The sequence below is a fragment of the Salvelinus fontinalis genome, chromosome 32, assembly GCF_029448725.1.
Source record: "Salvelinus fontinalis isolate EN_2023a chromosome 32, ASM2944872v1, whole genome shotgun sequence".
NCBI lineage: Eukaryota > Metazoa > Chordata > Actinopteri > Salmoniformes > Salmonidae > Salvelinus > Salvelinus fontinalis.
In genome coordinates, this window is record NC_074696.1 from 19,055,308 (window position 1) to 19,076,716 (window position 21,409).

The 21,409-nt window shown below is 42.6% G+C and overlaps 1 protein-coding gene across 4 annotated transcripts in view; it reads left to right on the plus strand.

Annotated features, from left to right (window-relative positions):
• The window catches only part of LOC129830836 (neurabin-1-like), a 119,620-nt gene that overhangs the window by 31,913 nt on the left and 66,298 nt on the right, over nt 1-21,409 (plus strand). For all 4 annotated transcript variants that reach the window (XM_055893606.1, XM_055893608.1, XM_055893607.1 and 1 more), the window contains exon 3: nt 19,429-19,561. In XM_055893606.1, the coding sequence (XP_055749581.1) occupies nt 19,429-19,561 (133 nt within the window). The remainder of the gene's footprint in view (nt 1-19,428; nt 19,562-21,409) is intronic.

Here is a 21,409-nt window from a genome sequence, read left to right on the forward strand (position 1 = left end):
CTGCATGCATTGTTTGTAGTTTTCCTCTGGACATGTAGGAGAATCTTACAGAACTCTGCATGCAGGGTTTCAATGGGATGTTTGTCCCATTTGATGAAATCTTGTCTCTCTCTCTCTCTCTCTCAGACATGTGTAGTTACTGTTTATCTCTCTCTCTCAGACATGTATAGTTACTGTTTGTCTCTCTCTCTCAGACATGTATAGTTACTGTTTATCTCTCTCTCTCAGACATGTATAGTTACTGTTTGTATCTCTCTCTCAGACATGTATAGTTACTGTTTGTCTCTCTCTCTCAGACATGTATAGTTACTGTTTGTATCTCTCTCTCAGACATGTATAGTTACTGTTTGTCTCTCTCTCTCAGACATGTATAGTTACTGTTTGTATCTCTCTCTCAGACATGTATAGTTACTGTTTGTATCTCTCTCTCAGACATGTATAGTTACTGTTTGTCTCTCTCTCTCAGACATGTATAGTTACTGTTTGTCTCTCTCTCTCAGACATGTATAGTTACTGTTTGTATCTCTCTCTCAGACATGTATAGTTACTGTTTGTCTCTCTCTCTCAGACATGTATAGTTACTGTTTGTATCTCTCTCTCAGACATGTATAGTTACTGTTTGTCTCTCTCTCTCAGACATGTATAGTTACTGTTTGTCTCTCTCTCTCAGACATGTATAGTTACTGTTTGTCTCTCTCTCTCAGACATGTATAGTTACTGTTTGTCTCTCTCTCTCTCTGTTTGTAATGCAGTGTCCCCTGAGCCGCCCTCCTTTTCATCACTAGTCAGCAGTAGCGGTGGTGGCGCTGTGTGTGAATGTTAGTTGTGGTGTGTGTGTTGTTGGTGGTTTGTGCAGTGTCTGTGTGTGTGTATGTGTGTGTGTGTGTGTGTTAGTTGTGGTGTGTGTGTGTTAGTTGTGGTGTGTGAATGTGTTAGTTGTGGTGTGTGTGTTGTTGGTGGTGTGTGCATTGTGTGTGTGTGTGTGTGTGTGTGTGTGGTGTGTGTGTGTGTGTGTGTGTGTGCGTAGCCACAGGTAGCTGTATTGGAATGCTAATGTGTTGAGCTGAACTTGTCTCAGCAGTGTTACCACACAACAGAACAGAACAGACAGGGACATGGTGCGTTGCGTTGCCACGGCTAATCTGCTACTGCAAGGCCTTCTGGGTGTGTGCCATGGCCCTCTCCTCTCTCTTGGGAGACTGATCTGGGGCTCTGTCCCAAATGGCACCCTATTCCCTTTATAGTGCACTACGTTTGACCCATAAGGCTTTGGTCAGAAGTAGTTTACTATATAGGGAATAGGGTGCAATGGGCTTTGGTCAGAAGTAGTTCCCTATAAAGGGAATAGGGTGCCATTTGGGACATAACCTCAGTCTGGTCTGGGTCTAACCTGGGTCTGGTCTGGATCTGGTCTGGGTCTAACCTGAGTCTGGTCTTGTTCTAACCTGGGTCTGGTCTGGGTCTAACCTGGGTTTGGCCTGGGTCTAACCTGGGTCTGGTCTGGATCTGGTCTGGGTCTAACCTGAATCTGCTCTGGATCTGGTCTTGTTCTAACCTGGGTCTGGTCTGGGTCTAACCTTGGTCTGGTCTGGGTCTAACCTGGGTCTGGTCTGGATCTGGTCTGGGTCTGGTCTGGATCTGGTCTGGATCTGGTCTGGGTCTAACCTGAGTCTGCTCTGGATCTGGTCTTGGTCTAACCTGGGTCTGGTCTGGGTCTAGCCTGGCAGGATCCACCCGTCTTCTGGCTGGGTGGGTAGTTGGCACTGTGTGGTCTCTGGCACCGCCACACCAAGGGCCATTTAATGCGATCAGCGGTGGTTGGCCGGGCTGCGAGCGCCATGCAGTGCCATCTTGGGCAACGACTCAAATGGCCCCAGAGCGAACAGAACAGAACCCCTCCTCTCCTCCCTCTCTCTCCCTCTTCCATCTGATAACCCTTCCTTCCCTCTTTCCCTCCTCCTTTTCATCCCTCCCTTGCTGCTTAGCGCACCCCAGGCTAATCCCTTGACTGTGCCCTGGAGAAAAGGCAGTCTGACACAATTTGACTAAGAGGCTGTCGGCCTGGCCCCCTGTAGATGAATACTGAGCAGGCGAGACTCCAACACCCAATCTCTCTCTCAGTCTCTCGCTCTTTATCTGTTACTGGAATGAGATGAGAAGTGGAGGGGGAATAGTGGGATCAAATCAAATCAAATGTTATTAGTCACATGCGCTGAATACAACAGGTGTAGACCTTAGAGTGACATGCTTACTTACGAGCCCTTAACCGACAATGCAGTTTCAAAAAATACTGATAAGAATAAGAGATAAAAGTAACAAGTAATTAAAGAGCAGCAGTAAAAAAACAATAGCGAGACTATATACAAGGGGGTACCGATACAGAGTCAATGTGCGGGGGCACCGGTTAGTTGAGGTAGTACGTACATGTAGGTAGAGTTATTAAAGAGACTATGCATAGATGAAAACAGAGAGTAGCCGTGGTGTAAAGAGGGGGTGGGGTGGGGGCAATGCAAATCGTCTGGGTAGCCATTTGACTAGATGTTCAGGAGTCATATGGCTTGGGTGTAGAAGCTGTTTAGAAGTCTCTTGGCCTTAGACTTGGTCGCTCTGGTACCGCTTGCCGTGCGGTAGCAGAGAGAACAGTCTATGACTAGGGTTGCTGGAGTTGGTGGCAAATTTTAGGGCCCTTCTCTGACACCGCCTGGTATAGAGGTCCTGGATGGCAGGAAGCTTGGTACTGGGGCCAAGCTGTTGTGTGTGTGTGTGTCGTCGTTCAGCCACGACTCCGTGAAGCATAAGATGTTACAGTTTTTAATGTCCCGTTGGTAGGTAGTTTAATCTTCCGCGTAACTCGCCGATTTTATTGTCCAAAGATTGCACGTTTGCAACCAGAATGGAGGGAAGTGGGGGTTTATTCGATCGCCTACGACTTCTCGGCCTCTCTTTCTCCGCCTCTTCTTCAACCAGATCACGGGGATTGGGGCCTGTTCCCGAGGAAGCAGTGTATCCTACGCGTCGGGCTCATCAGGGTCGTGAAAGAGAAAAAAGGATTCTGCCAGTCTGTGGTGAGTAATCGCAGTCCTGATGTCTAGAAGTTATTTTCGGGTCATAAGAGACGGTAGCGGCAACATTATGTACAAAATAAGTTAAAAAACTAGTTACAAACAATGCAAATATACGAACAAAACAAACACATTTGGCTGGGGGCACGTAAAATGTCTGCCATCTTCTCTGGCGCCATCTTAAATCAGAGGCGAGAGGAAGATGGGGAGATTGTGATGGTGTTATTTGTCCTACAAGCCCCATGGCTATCCAGTAGAGTAACCTCATTCCTCCTTAAACAGACACACATAGGTAAATACACACACATCTGCACACACACACACACCAGTAGAAGAGCTGAGCTGGGTTTAGAGAATCGTAAAGAGATGGAGGTTCCATGAGCAGCAGATGAAATGTAATTTCCAATATGAAAAGCCATCCTCCAACAACACTGGACTTTCATGTAGAACAAAACAGCACTGTGAACTTCCATCCCAACAGCAGCAGTAGTAACAGCTATAGGTCTGCAACAGGACGTCTGCAAGAGGACGTGGCCTTGAACATCCCATTTTGATTCCTCTCTACACTCTTAGAAAAAAAGGTGATATCTAGAACCTTAAAGGTTCTTCGGCTGTCCCCATAGGAGAACCCTTTGAAGAACCTTTTTGTTTCAGGTAGAACCCTTTTTGGGGCCCATGAAGAACCATTTCTACAGAGGGTTCTACATTGTACCCAAAAGGGTTCTACCTGGAGCCAAAAAGGGTTCTACCTGGAGCCAAAAAGGGTTCCTATGGGAACAGTGGAAGAAAAACTTTTGGAATCCCTTTTTTCTAAGAGTGTACACTATTATAGAATACAGGCTAGCTTTATCTGGGGTAAAGGAAGACAAAAGCGCTGTGCTGCATTGTGTTGTGTCGGGTGTCGCCTGACAGCTCTGTTGACTTGAGGATCCTGTGTTTGGATGAGAGATGGATAGCAGCGAGAGAGCGGAGGAAGAGGAAGCCGGACTGATAGAGCGAGAGAAGATGAAAAGAGAAACAATGAGAAAGGGAGCCATGCTGTTTCTGTTTTCCATCAACACACACACACAGACACGCACACACACACACGCACGCACACGCACACACATGCACACACACACACACACACACACACACAGACACATGCACACACAGACACACACAGACACACGCACACACGCACACACATGCACACACAGACAATGAGCTCTGAGAGGCTTGTCTTGTTGAGGAGTAATGAAAGTGTCTGAGTTTTGGTACAGATCCAATGATAGAATACATAACTATACTTGTACCTGTTTGTCGCTCCTAAGTGTGATCATTATTTCCACATAGGTCTTTTTCAAATAAAGCACCATGGGTTGTCCTTGAAAGTGTGTGGGTCAGGGCAGACACCTGTGTTACGACCAGGACATAGACTTAGATGTGATTCCAGTTTAATTACATAGAAACAGATATAATTTACAGTATGTAGGTCTTTTATAGGGGTTGACCAAGGGGCAGAGAGAGAGAGCCTCAACTCTCTGTCCTTGTCTTGTGTAAACATTGTTCTTCATGTAGCTGGTGTTGTTTTTAACAACTGTTTCATGTGCAGTAACAGTCAAACGTTTAGACACCTTCTCATTCAAGGGTTTTTCTTTATTTTTTACATTGTAGAATTTTAGTGAAGACGTCAAAACAATGAAATAACACATATGGAATCATGTAGTAACCAAAAAAGTGTTAAACAAATCAAAATATATTTATATGAGATTCTTCAAAGTAGCCACCTTTTGCCTTGATGACAGCTTTGCACACTCTTGGCATTCTCTCAACCAGCTTCACCTGGAATGGTTTTCCAACAGTCTTGAAGGAGTTCCCACATATGCTGAGCACTTGTTGGCTGCTTTTCCTTCACTCTGCGGTCCAACTCATCCCAAACCATCTCAATTGGGTTGAGGTCGGTGATTGCGGAGACCAGGTCATCTGATGCAGCACACCATAACTCTCCTTCTTGGTCAAATAGCCCTTACACAGCCTGGAGGTGTGTTGGTTAATTTTCCTGTTGAAAAACAAATGATAGTCTCACTATGTGCAAACCAGATGGGATGGCGTATCGCTGCAGAAGGCTGTGGTAGCCATGCTGGTTAAGTGTGCCTTGATTTCTAAATAAATCACAGACCGTGTCAACAGCAAAGCACCCCCACACCATCACACCTCCTCCTCCATGCTTCACGGTGGGAACTACACATGCAGAGATCATCCGTTCACCTACTCTGCGTCTCACAAAGACACGGCGGTTGGAACCAAAAATCTCAAATTTGGAATCATCAAACCAAAGAAAATATTTCCACCGGTCTAATGTCCATTGTTTGTATTTCTTGGCCCAAGCAAGTCTCTTCTTCTTATTGGTGTCCATTAGTAGTGATTTCTTTGCAGCAATTTGACCATGAAGGCCTGATTCACACAGTCTCTTCTGAACAGTTGATGTTGAGATGTGTCTGTTACTTGAATTCTGTGGAGCATTTATTTGAGCTGTAATTTCTGAGGCTGATAACTCTAATGTACTTATCCTCTGCAGCAGAGGTAGCTCTGGGTCTTCCTTTCCTGTGGCAGTCTTCATGAGAGCCAGTTTAATCATAGCGCTTGATTGTTTTTGCAACTGCACTTGAAGAAACTTTCAAAGTTCTTGAAATTTTCCATATTGACTGACCTTCATGTCTTAAGGTAATGATGGACTGTCATTCTCTTTGCTTATTTGAGCTGTACTTGCCATAATGTGTACTTGGTCTTTTACCAAATAGGGCTATCTTCTGTAAACAACTCCTAATTTTTCACAACACACCTGATTGGCTCAAATGCATTAAGAAGGAAAAAAAATCCACAAATTAACTTTTAACAAGGACACCTGTCAATTGAAATGCATTCCAGGTGACTACCTCATGAGGATGGTTGAGAGAATGCCAAGAGTGTGCAAAGCTGTCATCAAAGCAAAGGGTGGCTACTTTGAAGAATCTATTTTTAAAATATATATTTTGATTTGTTTAATACTTTTACATGATTCCATATATGTGTTATTTCATACATATGTGTTATTTCATAGTTTTGGTGTCTTCACTATTATTCTACAATAGAAAAAATTGTTTAAAAAAATTAAAAACCTTGAATGAGTAGGTGTGTCCAAACTTTTGACTGGTACTGTAGGTATTTTCCCTGTAAAGATGGATGAATACAGCTGTAGAGCTGAAGAGCTTGCAGACAGCAGGTACACTGAAGGGCAGGCACCAGGCACCAGGCACCAGACACCAGACATCAGACACCAGACACCAGACACCAGGCACCAGACATCAGACACCAGATGCTTCTCTACCTCTGTAGTGCTCCCCTTTAGAAATGCCTCCACATGCGCGCGCGCACACACACACACACACACACACACACACACACACACACACACACACACACACACACACACACACACACACACACACACACACACACACACACACACACACACACACACACACACACACACACACACACACACACACACACACACACACACACACACACACACACACACACACACACAATGCTCCTCTCGCTCTCTCTCTCCCTGCCACTTTCACCGCTCTGTATCTTGTGCTTTCTGCTGTCTCACGCTCTCTCTGCCTGCCCATTCCTTTCTCTCTTCAGCTCCATCCATTTCTCTTTCTAAGGTATATTATATATCTCTCTGGTCTAGGTCCACTGGACATAGTGCCTCGACTGTATGGCATCTTATTGTGCTAGTCCTCATGGACCTGTCAAAGCTTTGTCAAACACACAGCGAGCTGGGCAGGAGTTTATTAGGCTGAAAACAACAGGACGCATTCAGGTTTGGCCATGTTTCATATCCCAATGATACACTGCTGTGCTCTGACCTGGCCTCTGTCAAGGTTAAACAACACATTCACTCACAGTCTCTCTCTCTCTGTCTCTCTCACTCTCTGTCTCTCCTCTCAATCTCACTCTACATTTATCGCTCTCTAGCTCTCTTGCTTCCAACTCCTCTCTCCTTTTGATCTCTTTCTCTATTTCTCTCCCTCTCTCCTCCTCTCTCCCTCTCTCCTTCTCCCTCTCTGTTCCTCCTCTCTCCCTCTTCGTTCCCCCCTCCTCTTCTGCCTCTAGTTATGTTGATGTTTTTCCATCCTCTCTCTTCCCACCTGTCCTTTCCCACTCCCTCTCTCTCTCTCCCTCCCTCTATCCCTCCTTCTCGCTCCCTCTCCCTCCCTTCTACCGTGCCCTAGTCAGGTTGATGTGTGAATACAGAGGGTGACTGTGGAGAGGCCATTATGCGTTGTTACTGCCAGTCAGCTGTCCTGGCGTCTGACCAGTGGCGTGACCGTACGCTTTAATAATGCAAGGCTGTTGATCACTCTAAATGATTGATGATGGAGAGGTCTAAGTGATAACACACACCGCAGAACACAACACTACTCATAGTATCACTCAACTTTTTCTCTCTCTCTCATGCTTTCATCCTCTTTTAAACGTGTTCCGCTCCACTCTCTCTTTGGTTTGATATCATCTTGCCAGTGAACTGCTGTGTGGTTGTGTGTAATGCACTGTAATATAGTCTACTGGACACACATCCAAACATGGCATAGGAGCTGGATAAGAAAGGTATTCAGATGTCTGTCTCTCTATCTCTCAGTATGGTGTCATCCTGCCAGTCAACCTTTGTGTGGTTGTGTTTATTGGTCTAAAACGATGGAAAGAGTAGCCTATATGTGCACTGGCAGGCCTGATAAACGACGACGATAACACTGCCTATAGGGAGGAGGTCAGAGACCTGGCAGTGTGGTGCCAGAACAACAACCTCTCCCTCAACATCAGCAAGACAAAAGAGCTGATCGTGGACTACAGGAAACGGAGTAGCCGAGCACGCCCCCATTCAGATCGACGAGGCTGTAGTAAAGCTGGTCGAAAGCTTCAAGTTCCTCGGTGTCCACATCACTAAGGATTTATCATGGTCCACACACACCAACACAGTAGTGAAAAAGGCACGACAACGCCTCTTCCCACCAGGAGAATGAAAATATTTGTCATGGGCCCTCAGATCCTCAAGAAGTTCTACAGTTGCACCATTAAGAGCATCTCGACTGGCTGCATCACCACTTGATGTGGCAACTGCTTGGCATCCGACCGGAAGGCGCTACAGAGAGTAGTGTGTACTGCCCAGTACACCACTGGGACTGAGCTCCCTGCCATCCAGGATTTCTATACCAGGCGGTGTCAGAGGAATACCCAAAAAATTACTCCAGCCACCCAAGTCATAGACTGTTCTCTCTGCTACTGCACGGCAAGCAGTACCAATGCAGCAAGTCTGGAACCAACAGGACCCTGACCAGCTTCTAACCCCAAGGCATAACACTGCTAAATAGTTAGTTAAATAGATAATCAAATAGCTTCCAGTACTATCTGCATTGACCCTTTTTTTACCAAGTTTACGCACATACGCTGCTGTTACTGTTTATTATCTATCCTGTTGCCTAGTCACTTTGTTCCTAGTAGTATGTACATATCTACCTCAATTACCTCGTACCCCAGCACATCAACTCGATACATGTACCTCGTGTATATAGCTAAGTTATTGTTTCTCATTGTGTATCTATTATTACTTTATTATTACGTGTTTTATTTTTCTATTATTTCTGTATTTTCTCTCTGCATTGTTGAGAAGGGCCCGTAGGTAGGCATTTCACTGTTATTCTCCACTAGGGCTGTGGCAGTCATGACATTTTGTCAGCTGGTGATTGTCAAGCGAATAACTGCCAAGCAATGAACTGCCGGTCTCACAGTTATAGACCTTTTATTTAGAATAAACACGTTTAGCATCTCCTGGCTTCCACGCATAGCCTACAAGCCCCTGATGAAGACCTTTGGAACATCTATATTTTTAAATGTCTAATAAATCCATTTAAAATAGCCTACACTATCACAAATACATGATTTATTTTAGACAGGTCTAAAGAAACACGATATAAAGAAAATGTATGTCTATTTCAGAAGAACATAATAGCATACTCTGAGTTGTCCTTATGTTAGTCCCAGATATGGCTATGCCATATGGCTTTGGGCTACACTAGTTCACTTAGCAGACAAGATTTGCTTAGAATTCCGTGGCATTATATTTTATTATTTTATTGTATGAAGAAAATTAAACATAGCTTAATAAAATAGAAAGGATATTTTATCCAAACGATTTCAAAGGAAGTGCGCACATGTGGCTATTCTGTGTTGAACGGTTAACAAAGAAACTGGTCCTCCTATAGTCTTAATTTAGGGTTATTTATGCAACTTGAGTTGTGATACAAGCATTGGGCTATATGTTTTGATGTTTAATACCTTCTAAGGCTGCATGATTGGACTCTAAAGAGGATTTGAAAAACGTAGCAAGCTGCATACACTTCATCAGTCTCTCATTCACAATTTGACAAGCAATTGATAATATTCTCTCCAGGCCTCGAATTTCCCGGCGACATCCCCCTTGTGTGGCCGTAATACCCCCTAATAAATCCATGGCTTTTGCGGCCAAAGTGACTGCTGTGCCCTTGGGCTGAATATAATAGGCTAATTATAATTCCCTTCTCCCGGCTGACGTGCTCCAAAGTACCTCTCACTCACATGGCTCTCTCAGATGTAGCCAATGCCCATCACGTGATTGGGTCCTTCTCACAGGCGTTTCAGCTAAGTAGGCTACAAGTGAATGAAGACAGACACGTTGGGAATGCAACTGCACACATCCATGTTCTGGAATTCCCAGGCGCATATTAAAGATGTTACAACTGTCCACATTCAGCCTACTTTACTTCATCCAACAGCACAACTCCAGCATATGTCAATCTACTATGTCCTATAGTACTCTGGGACTGTTGTGGGATGCGATAGATCCGAAATTAATACAACCACTCGCATCCCAAATTTTTTTTTTTAAAGCAATGAGGCTGATCGTTTAGCTTGTAATGTTGATAAACTATTAGGACATTTCTTGACATTATACATTATAGCACAGCAATGCGCACATGGCCGTAGGCTATAAGTGTGAATGTTCCAAAATGCAATCAGTTAGCGGGGAAACAGTGTTCTTGAAAGTGACGGCAAATGTGATTATGCATGTACGGTGCTTTTTTATGGTGAAAATGATCTTCCCTAAACTTGAAACTTACGCGCAGCCTATGTTTGGCATTTAGGCTCTACACCAGTTGTTAAGCAGATGAATGTGCTTAATTTTAACCTCTACAGGATCGGTGGGATCCCCGCGGGATGGTTGAGCTAATGTAGGCTAATGTGATTAGCATGAGGTTGTAAGTAACAAGAAAATAGACATATCTGATATTGTCAGAAAGCTTAAATTCTTGTTAATCTAACTGCACTGTCCACTGTACAGTAGCTATTACAGTGAAAGAATAGCATGCTATTGTTTGAGGAGAATACACAGTTATGAACTTGAAAATGTATTAATAAACCAATTAGGCACATTTGGGCAGTCTTGATACAACATTTTGAACAGAAATGCAATGGTTCATTGGATCAGTCAAAAACGTTCACATACACTGCTGCCATCTAGTGGCCAAAATATATATTGCGCCTGGGCTGGAATAATACATTATGGCATTTCTCTTGCATTTCAAACATGATGGTACAAAAAAATGCATGTTTTTTTCTTTGCTTTATCTTTTCTGGGTGGCAGCGTAGCCTAGTAGTTAGAGCGTTGGACTAGTAATCGAAAGGTTGCAAGATCGAATCCCCGAGCTGACAAGGTACACATCAGTGTTCTGCCCATGAACAAGGCAGTTAACCCACTGTTCCTAGGCCGTCATTGAAAATAAGAATTTGTTCTTAACTGACCTGCCTAGTAAAATAATACATTTTACCAGTGTTATATTTTCCCACGTTAATTTAACATTTCCAAAAACTTCAAAGTGTTTCCTTCCAAATGGTATCAAGAATATGCATATCCTTGCTTCAGGTCCTGAACTACAGGGAGTTAGATTTGGGTATGTCATTTTAGGCGAAAATTGAAAAAAAGGGGCAGATCCTTAATTAAGAAGTTATTTTGCCAATTTAGTGATACAAACCGTATGAAAACAATTAAGCCTATGGGCTAGGCTACAGCAGCTAATGGGGATCCATAATAAATACAAATACAAATAAATACTTGAGTTGTGCGACTATGATTGGAAAAAATAAGGTATGTGCTGGTTCTTGCCTTAATGCACAAGCTGGGCATCATTCACAAGTGACAATACATCATTCACAAGTGACAATACATCATTCACAAGTGATAGGATAATATTGTCACCCATTAGACTATTCTTAGTTTAATGTTGTCTTAACATATACTAAATAATATATGTGTGATATTAGTTTTGATTTAGAATGGACCATTATCATGCACCTGTCTTGATACAGGGAGATACATCTATGCATTTAAATAGCGAATGGAGGACGCTTTTCCCATGGTTCATTTTCATGCCAGCCAGGTAGGCTATACTCTTGTTGTAAAGTGAAGCAATGTGCTTAATTTTAGGAAAGTTGATAAATAAATATAGTAGATCTAGCCTGTAGAAAGCTGATGGGACCCTCCTCTTTTCAATAGAGGCCATCAAAACTCTGTTTTCTTACACAATCGCATAGCCTATAAAAATGTAGCGCAACATGATCTCATGGGCACTAATGAAGTGTTTGATTATATTTTCGATTATGCTTTGATGTCAGAGGGATTAGAGAGACAATAGAGTGCTAAGTACCAGGCATTTAGCAAGTTTGGTAGGCTGCTAATGACCATCAGCAGCATCAGAGCTTGGAGAAGCCTAATTACTGTGACTAAACATTGGACAGGAGCTGTCGATGCAGTCATCATGTCTGTTTGGAACAGCAGAGAATGTGTGGACATTAGTCTTACTTTAGTCTGTCATAAACTATTTCCTATTTGGTGAGCTGACCACGTATTTATTGTTACGGCCTGTCATGCTCATAGACTATATATCTTAGACGTTATCATACTCATAGACCATATCGCACTCATCAAATAAAATAACATCTGATTTATTTATATAGCCCTTCTAACATCAGCTGATATCTCAAAGTGCTGTACAGAAACCCAGCCTAAAACCCCAAACAGCAAGCAATGCAGGTGTAGAAGCATGGTGGCTAGGAAAAACTCCCTAGAAAGGCCAAAACCTAGGAAGAAACCTAGAGAGGAACCAGGCTATGAGGAGTGGCCAGTCCTCTTCTGGCTGTGCCGGGTGGAGATTATAACAGAACATGGCCAAGATGTTCAAATGTTCATAAATGACCAGCATGGTCAAATAATAATAATCACAGTAGTTGTCGAGGGTGCAACAAGTCAGCACCTCAGGAGTAAATGTCAGTTTGCTTTTCATAGCCAATCATTAAGAGTATCTCTACCACTCCTGCTGTCTCTAGAGAGTTGGAAACAGCAGGTCTGGGACAGGTAGCATGTCCGGTGAACAGGTCAGGGTTCCATAGCCGCAGGCAGAACAGTTGAAACTGGAGCAGCAGCACGGCCAGGTGGACTGGGGACAGCAAGGAGTCATCATGCCAGGTAGTCCTGAGGCATGGTCCTAGGGCTCAGGTCCTCCGAGAGAGATAAAGAAAGAGAGAAAGAGAGAATTAGAGAGAGCATACTTAAATTCACACAGGACACCGGATAAGACAGGAGAAGGACTCCAGATATAACAGACTGACCCTAGCCACCCGACACATAAACTACTGCAGCATAAATACTGGAGGCTGAGACAGGAGGGGTCAGGAGACACTGTGGCCCCATCCGATGATACACCCGGACAGGGCCAAACAGGCAGGATATAACCCCACCCACTTTGCCAAAGCACAGCCCCCACACCACTAGAGGGATATCTTCAACCACCAATTTACCATCCTGAGACAAGGCCGAGTATAGCCCACAAAGATCTCCGCCACGGCACAACCCAAGGGGGGGGTGCCAACCCCGACAGGAAGATCATGTCAGTGACTCAACCCACTCAAGTGACGCACCCCTCCTAGGGATGGCATGGAAGAGCACCAGTAAGCCAGTGACTCAGCCCCTGTAATAGGGTTAGAGGCAGAGAATCCCAGTGGAGAGAGGGGAACTGGCCAGGCAGAGACAGCAAGGACGGTTCGTTGCTCCAGAGCCTTTCCGTTCACCTTCACACTCCTGGGCCAGACTACACTCAATCATATGACCTACTGAAGAGATGAGTCTTCAGTAAAGACTTAAAGGTTGAGACCGCGTCTGCGTCTCTCACATGGGTAGGCAGACCATTCCATAAAAATTGAGCTCTATAGGAGAAAGCCCTGCCTCCAGCGGTTTGCTTAAAATTCTAGGGACAATTAGGAGGCCTGCGTCTTGTGACCATAGCGTATGTGTAGGTATGTACGGCAGGACCAAATCGGAAATATAAGTAGGAGCAAGCCCATGTAATGCTTTGTAGGTTAGCAGTAAAACCTTGAAATCAGCCCTTGCCTTAACAGGAAGCCAGTGTAGGGAGGCTAGCACTGGAGTAATTTGATCACATTTTTTGGTTCTAGTCAGGATTCCAGCAGCCGTATTTAGCACTAACTGAAGTTTATTTAGTGCTTTATCCGGGTAGCCGGAAAGTAGAGCATTGCAGTAGTCTATCCTAGAAGTAACAAAAGCATGGATTAATTTTTCTGCATCATTTTTGGACAGAAAGTTTCAGATTTTTGCAATGTTACGTAGATGGAAAAAAGCTGTCCTTGAAACAGTCTTGATATGCTCGTCAAAAAAGAGATCAGGGTCCAGAGTAACGCCAAGGTCCTCCACAGTTTTATTTGAAACGACTGTACAACCATCAAGACTAATTGTCAGATTCAACAGAGATCTCTTTGTTTCTTGGGACCTAGAACAAGCATCTCTGTTTTGTCCGAGTTTAAAAGTATAACATTTGCAGCCATCCACTTCCTTATGTCTGAAACACAGGCTTCTAGCGAGGCCAATTTTGGGGCTTCACCATGTTTCATTGAAATGTGCAGCTGTGTGTCATCCACATAGCAGTGAAAGTTAACATTATGTTTTCGAATGACATCCCCAAGAGGTAAAATATATAGTGAAAACTATAGTGGTCCTAAAACGGAACCTTGAGGAACACCGAAATTTACAGATGACATAGACTATATCATAGACTATACCATACTCATAGACTATATCATAGACTATATCATACTCATAGACTATATCATAGTCTCTATCATAGACTATATCATACTCATAGACTATATCATACTCATAGACTATATCATACTTATAGACTATATCATACTCATAGACTATATCATACTCATAGACTATATCATAGACTATATCATACTCATAGACTATATCATACTCATAGACTATATCATACTCACAGACTATGTCATACTCATAGACTATATCATAGACTATATAATACTAGTAGATTATATCATACTCAAAAACCAGGGTTCTCCAACTCCAAATATGGCCCGCCAGCAATATTACTTGTCCCCTCAAATCCCCTCAAATGAATTATGAATATTCTTTTCATAAAAAAATATATATAATCCAAGAAAAATCTCAGACCCGAGATGCAAAAACTCCCAAATGCAATTTCCCAATACGGAAGTTACCCTACCTAAATAATGCAAAAGTTACATGTTTAATTCATTCATGAGGAGAGAGAATGCAGGAGACTAATAAAGCAGGCAGCGGACCATTTTGTGGTGCTGAAAGGTAAAGCTGCAGCCACAGTGCAATCAATAGGAGGGGAACAGCGCCTGGTGCTGAAAAAATAGCTAACTTGTTATGCAAGCGTTGCACAGCAACAGATGTGTAAAACCTACACCAGTAGAGTCATTCACTTCAACAATAATCTTCATTTTAATTTGACTTTACAAATAACAAGAGAGCTTAATTGGAGTCTATTTCTTCCGAGTCTAGGCCTATATAAAATACCTTAGCCTACCTCAGCCAGTTATGAGGCTTAACAGCATCTTTTACAATTAAACATATTTGTCCTAATATAAGTGTGATGTTTTTTATTAGGCCTATTTACAATTGCAACTGGCCTAAAATGTAGCATCCTACATAAAACAATAATTTAAAGAAAAAAAGGCGATGTCTGTATCTGAATGGCTGTATCGGGATAGCCTGCTGTAACAACAGAACAAACAGAAAATACTGTCAGCTTGAGACCTAAGTATCCCTGAATAAGCACTCACAATAATGTTAGTATTTATTAAATAGTTCCATATAGGCCACTAAGTGACTTACTCAATGGGAAAAGTTGCATTTCCCCTCGGACACGATCTTCTGGATGTCGCGTGAGATGGATGGGATTTTAAATGCACAGGCTGTCCTCCATTGACTTATGTAAAAAGCCAGTTGCTGTCGTCAGTCTATACTGCACTCATTGAGGAAAATGCAGACTCGCAGGTGTAAGTCGATCCAAACATTGTTAGTACATGAAATGCAAGTTTCTTTATAGTGCTGTATTTCTCTGAGCATGCCACCCAAAACGCACACAAGGACTCGGCACTCCCGAGTGCATCCCTGAGATGGCTCGATGTCTGGAATTCAATCAGCTCAGTTTCAATTGTGGCATCATCCAGCAAGGGTATCGTTTTCTTAGCAAGGGAGGAGACTTCTCCACTTGAGCAAACTGTGAAAGGATCACGTACATACGCAATGGTATCCTTGGGCCTGATGTAGTCTTCAAATCTGGTGGAGAAGTTGTCTGGTCTCTCTGTCTGCTGTTTTCAGTGTGCTGAAGTGCAGTAGCCTTACAGATGACAACTCCAAATCGGGACAACTCAAGCTTCCTAGTGAAGGCCTTTTTCCAGCATGTCCACGACTGTTTTCCCTCTTCCTTGTAACTGGAGATTTAACCCGTTTAAGATTAAGTGAGAATATGCCATGTTTAGATTTATAATGACGTCTGAGATTGAATTATTTGTAAACAGAGATATTTTCATTGCAAATAAGACACACTGGCTTGGCTTTGGGAAACGATGGTAAGATGAACACATATCTCTCTGTACATTCATGATTGATTTTCATTATCCACCTTTGTTTTTGATACTTTTTGAGAGCAACATTTTGTTTTGCTATCAAGCTAATTATTCTTTGGGGCTGCAGGTAGCCTAGTGGGTAGCGTGTTGGACTAGTAACCGAAAGGTTGCAAGTTCAAATCCCAGAGTTGACAAGTAAAAAAAATCTGTTGTTCTGCTCCTGAAGAGCAGGCCGTCACTGAGTTTATTATTTACTAATCTGATGTGTTAAAATGTTACATTTGTAGTGTAGGCCAATTAATTGTGTTAATATTATATACTAATTATGTTCTGGCCCACCGACTATTAGCTCCGAATTCTTTGGCCTAAGGCTAAACCTAGTTGATGAACCCTGTCATAGACTATATCATACTCATAGACTATATCATAGACTATATCATAGACTATATCATACTCATAGACTATATCATAGACTATATCATACTCATAGACTATATCATAGACTATATCATACTCATAGACTATATCATAGACTATATCATACTCATAGTCTATATCATAGACTATTGTAACGGCAGTCTAAGTCGTCCTCCTCATCGGACGAGGAGAGGCGAGAAGGATCGGAGGACCAATGTACAGCATGGTAAGTTTACAAAATACAAAACAACAAACGAACCAACCGTCACAGTCCCGTGTGGCACAAACACTGACACAGGAAACAACCACCCACAAAATCCCAACACAAAACAAGCCACCTATATATGATTCTCAATCAGGGACAACGATTGACAGCTGCCTCTGATTGAGAACCATATTAGGCTGAACACAGAAACAGACAAACTAGACACACAACATAGAATGCCCACCCAGCTCACGTCCTGACCAACACTAAAACAAGCAAAACACATAAGAACTATGGTCAGGACGTGACAACTATATCATACTCATAGACTATATCATAGACTATATCATACTCATAGACTATATCATATACCTGATCATACTCATAGACTATATCATACTCATAGACTATATCATAGACTATATCATAGACTATATCATACTCATATATGTCATAGACTATATCATACTCATAGACTATATCATAGACTATATGATACTCATAGACTATATCATAGACTATATCATACTCATAAACTATATCATATACCTTATAATACGCATAGACTATATCATTGACTATATCATACTCAGACTATATCATTGACTATATCATACTCAGACTATATCATACTCATAGACTACATCATACTCATAGACTGTATCGCACAGGGAATATGTTTTTGTGAGACAGACAGACATACTATCACGTTTCAGGTATGACCCAGATGCAGACAGTGTCAAAGAAACCAAAGTGTATTTCTAAAACAGAGTCAGGCAAATGACAGGTCAAAGGCAGGCAGGAGTCAATAATCCAGAAAGGGTGCAAAGGGTCTAGAATGGCAGGCAGTCTCAGGGTCAGGGCAGGCACGGGTCAATAATCCAGTGAGGTGGGTCAGGGTATAGAACGGCAGGCAGGGTCAGGGTCAGGGCAGGCGGAACGGTCAAAACCGGGAAGGACTAGAAAACAGGAGCAAGAAACCGGCAGGATCAGGGGAACAAACTGGTAGGTTTCACAAACAAAACATACTGGCAACAGACAAACAGAGAACACAGGTATAAATACACAGGGGATAATGGGGAAGATGGGCGACACCTGGACGGGGGTGGAGACAAGCACAAAGACAGGTGAAACAGATCAGAGTGTGACACAGACAGAATCTTTCTGTTATTGTAGCAGTATGAATGGCTGTCTTCATCAGGCACTTCTGTTCTGATGAATGTGTTCTTCACAGATGAGATATTCTGGCATATTAATCATGACATATTATCATTAATCATGACGCGTTGTCATTCTCCTGATGTTGCTTATTATGGAGAGTCGAAGACTGACACAGAGACACAGACTCGGCTGAATCTGCTAAATCTGACATGTCTTGTCACTGCTTGTCTGCAAACAAATGACAACAATCAACACACAACACCTGTAACCTGTTCTGCGGAAGCCGGGCCACTTAGATGAAGCCAGGTGTGTGTTCAGATAAAAATGCGTTATGTAGAACAGATATGACTGTCTGTCATGTTGAATAGGGGATCCTGTGAGGCTATTTCCACTGTTCCTTTCACCTTACTGGTTAACCCTACTGAATACACCATGCCAGGTGTTGGTTAGTTTGTCACCAGGGTGGGTGTTGGCAGTGCAGAGCTCAGAGTAGGAATGCTGACCTAGGATCAGTTTAGCCTTTTAGATAATAATGAATAAGATTACATAGGCGGGGGGATTACATAGGCGGGCACTCCTACTCTGAGACGCTGTGTGGGCCCAGGTGTGTGTTTGTCACCCGGCTGGGTGTTGGCAGTTCAGAACTGAGCTGACACAGAGACCTTGTATCAGTCTGGGACGTGGTCCGCGGTCAGTGACAGGAGTGCGTGCATCAGCCCCTTCACACCAGAGTGAGCAACAGAATCTCTCAGGCTGAAGGGGAGTGGAAGTGACTGGTAGCGTTTCAGAAGATGACCATCACTATGCCCACGCTCAAGGACGACAACTCTGCCCCTTTTCTCCTCTGTCTCTATGGACCTCATACTCCTCCAGGTTGATGATGTGTTAGTGCTAATGTAATATATCATATATATAATAATAGTAGAATTAAGCAATTAGGCCCTAGGGGGCGTGGTATATGGCCAATATACCACTGCTAAGCGCTGTTCCTCGGCATGACGCAACGCGGAGTGCCTGGATACAGCCCTTAGCCGTGGTATATTGGCCATATACCACAAACCCCTGAGGTACCTTACTGCTATCATAAACTGGTAACCAATGTAATTGGAAGAGTAAAAATAAATGTTTTGTCATACTTGTGGTATACGGTCTGATATACCATCGCTGTCAGCCAATCAGCATTCAACGCTCGAACAAGCCCGTTTCTAATAACATATATGACATTTAAAGTAGATACACCAGTAGTTATGTAGCCTATACTCCTAAACTCCCTGGTTCAACACGGCCAGGCATCAGTATACTGAACTGCACATATCCACCAAAGCTCTTCACTGGACTGGATGAAAATATCATCTTTATTAACATATTTCAAACACTTGTAGTACCACTCATCTAAAGACATGTGGTCTTACACAATATACTTATACAACTGCATATGTCTTGTTACCAACTACTCAATAACAAAATATGATTCCCCCAAACATAGCTCGTGTAAAAAGTGAACTCAGTGTGGTAGCTAACAAGTGTGTTTCTATGTGTCTGCAGGTGTTCAACACCTACTGTAACGAGGACTATGACAGGAGGAATGAGGAGGTGGACCCGGTGGCCTCGTCAGCAGAGTACGAGCTGGAGAAGAGGGTGGAGAAACTGGAGCTGTTCCCTGTAGAGCTGGAGAAAGGTACATAGACCTGGGGCCGATCCCAAATAACCATATCCTCTATGCACTATCTCTTCACTCCCTACACCCTACACACTTCATGTACAGTGCCTTCAGAAAGTGTTCTCACCCCTTGACTTTATTCACAGTTTGTTCAGTTACAGCCTGAATTTAAAATGGATGAAATGTAGATTTTTTTGTCACTGGCCTACACACAATACCCCGTAATGTCAAAGTGGAATTGTTTTTAGACATTTTTACAAAGTAATACAAAATTAAAAGCTAAAATGTCTTGAGTCAATAAGTATTCAACCCCTTTGTAATGGCAAACCTAAATAAGTTCAGGAGTGGAAATTTGCTTGACGAGTCACATAATAAGTTGCATGGACTCACTTTGTGTGCAATAATAGTGTTTAACATAATGTTTTAATGGCTACCTCATCTCTGTACCCCACACATACAATTATCTGTAATGTCCCTCAATCGAGCAGTGAATTTCAAGCACAGATTCAACTACAAAGACCAGGGAGATTTTCCAATGCCTAGTAATGAAGGACACCGATTGGTAAATGGGACAAAATAAAAAAGCAGACCGCGGCTGTGATAGGAGAAAACTGACGATGGATCAACAACATTGTAGTTACTCCACAATACTAACCTAAATGACAGAGTGAAAAGAAGGAAGCCTGTACAGAATTTTTTTTCTCCAAACTTACATCCTGTTTGCAATAAGGCACTGAAGTAAAACTGCAAAAGATTTGGCAAAGAAATTAACTTCATGGCCTGAATACAAAGCGTTATGTTTGGAGCAAATCCAACTCTTCACTAATTACCTATCTTCATATTTTCAAGCATGGTGGTGCCTGCATCATCTTCTGGGTATGCTTGTCATTGGCAAGGACTAGGGAGTTTTTTAGGATAAAAATAAATGGAATAGAGCTAAGCACAGGCAAAATCCTAGAGGAAAACCTGGTTCAGTCTGCTTTCCACCAGACACTGAGAGACAAATTCACCTTTCAGCAAGACAAAAAACACAAGGCCAAATCTACACTGGAGTTGCTTACCAAGATGACATTCCTAAGTGGCCTAGTTACAGTTTTGACTTAAATCAGCTTGAAAATGTATGTCAAGGCTTGAAAATGTCAGTCAGGCAATGATCAACATCCAGGTGTGCAAAGCTCTTAGCGACTTACCCACAAAGACTCACAACTGTAATCACTTCCAGAGGTGATTCTAACATGTACTAATTCAGGGTGTTGAATACTTATCAAATAAAGATATTTTTTCCCCCATATTTTTATTCCACTTTGAAATTCAATTAAATTCAAATCACATTTTATTTGTCACATGCGCCGAATACAACAGCATTTCACAACCTTACTGTGAAATGCTTACTTACAAGCCCTTAACCAACAATGCCGTTTTAAGAAAAATAAGAGTTAAGAAAAATATTTATTAAATGAACTAAAGTACAAAATTAAAGAGCAACAATAAATGAGGCTAATGAGGCTATATACAGGGGGTACAGATACCGAGTTAATGTGCTGGGGTTACAGGTTAGTCGAGGTAATTGAGGTAATATATACATATAGGTAGGGGTAAAGTGATTATGCATAGATAATAGATAATAAACAGCGAGTAGCTGTCAATGCAAATAGTCCGAGTAGCCATTTGATTAATTGTTCATCAGTCTTATAGCTTGGGGGCAGAAGCTGTTAAGGAGCCTTATGTACCTAGATTTGGCGCTCCGGTACCGCTTGCTGTGCGGTAGCAGAGAGAACAGTCTCTGAATAGTGGCTGGAGTCTTTGTTAATTTTTAGGGTCTTCCTCGGACACCGCCTGGTATAGTGGTCCTGGATGGCAGGAAGT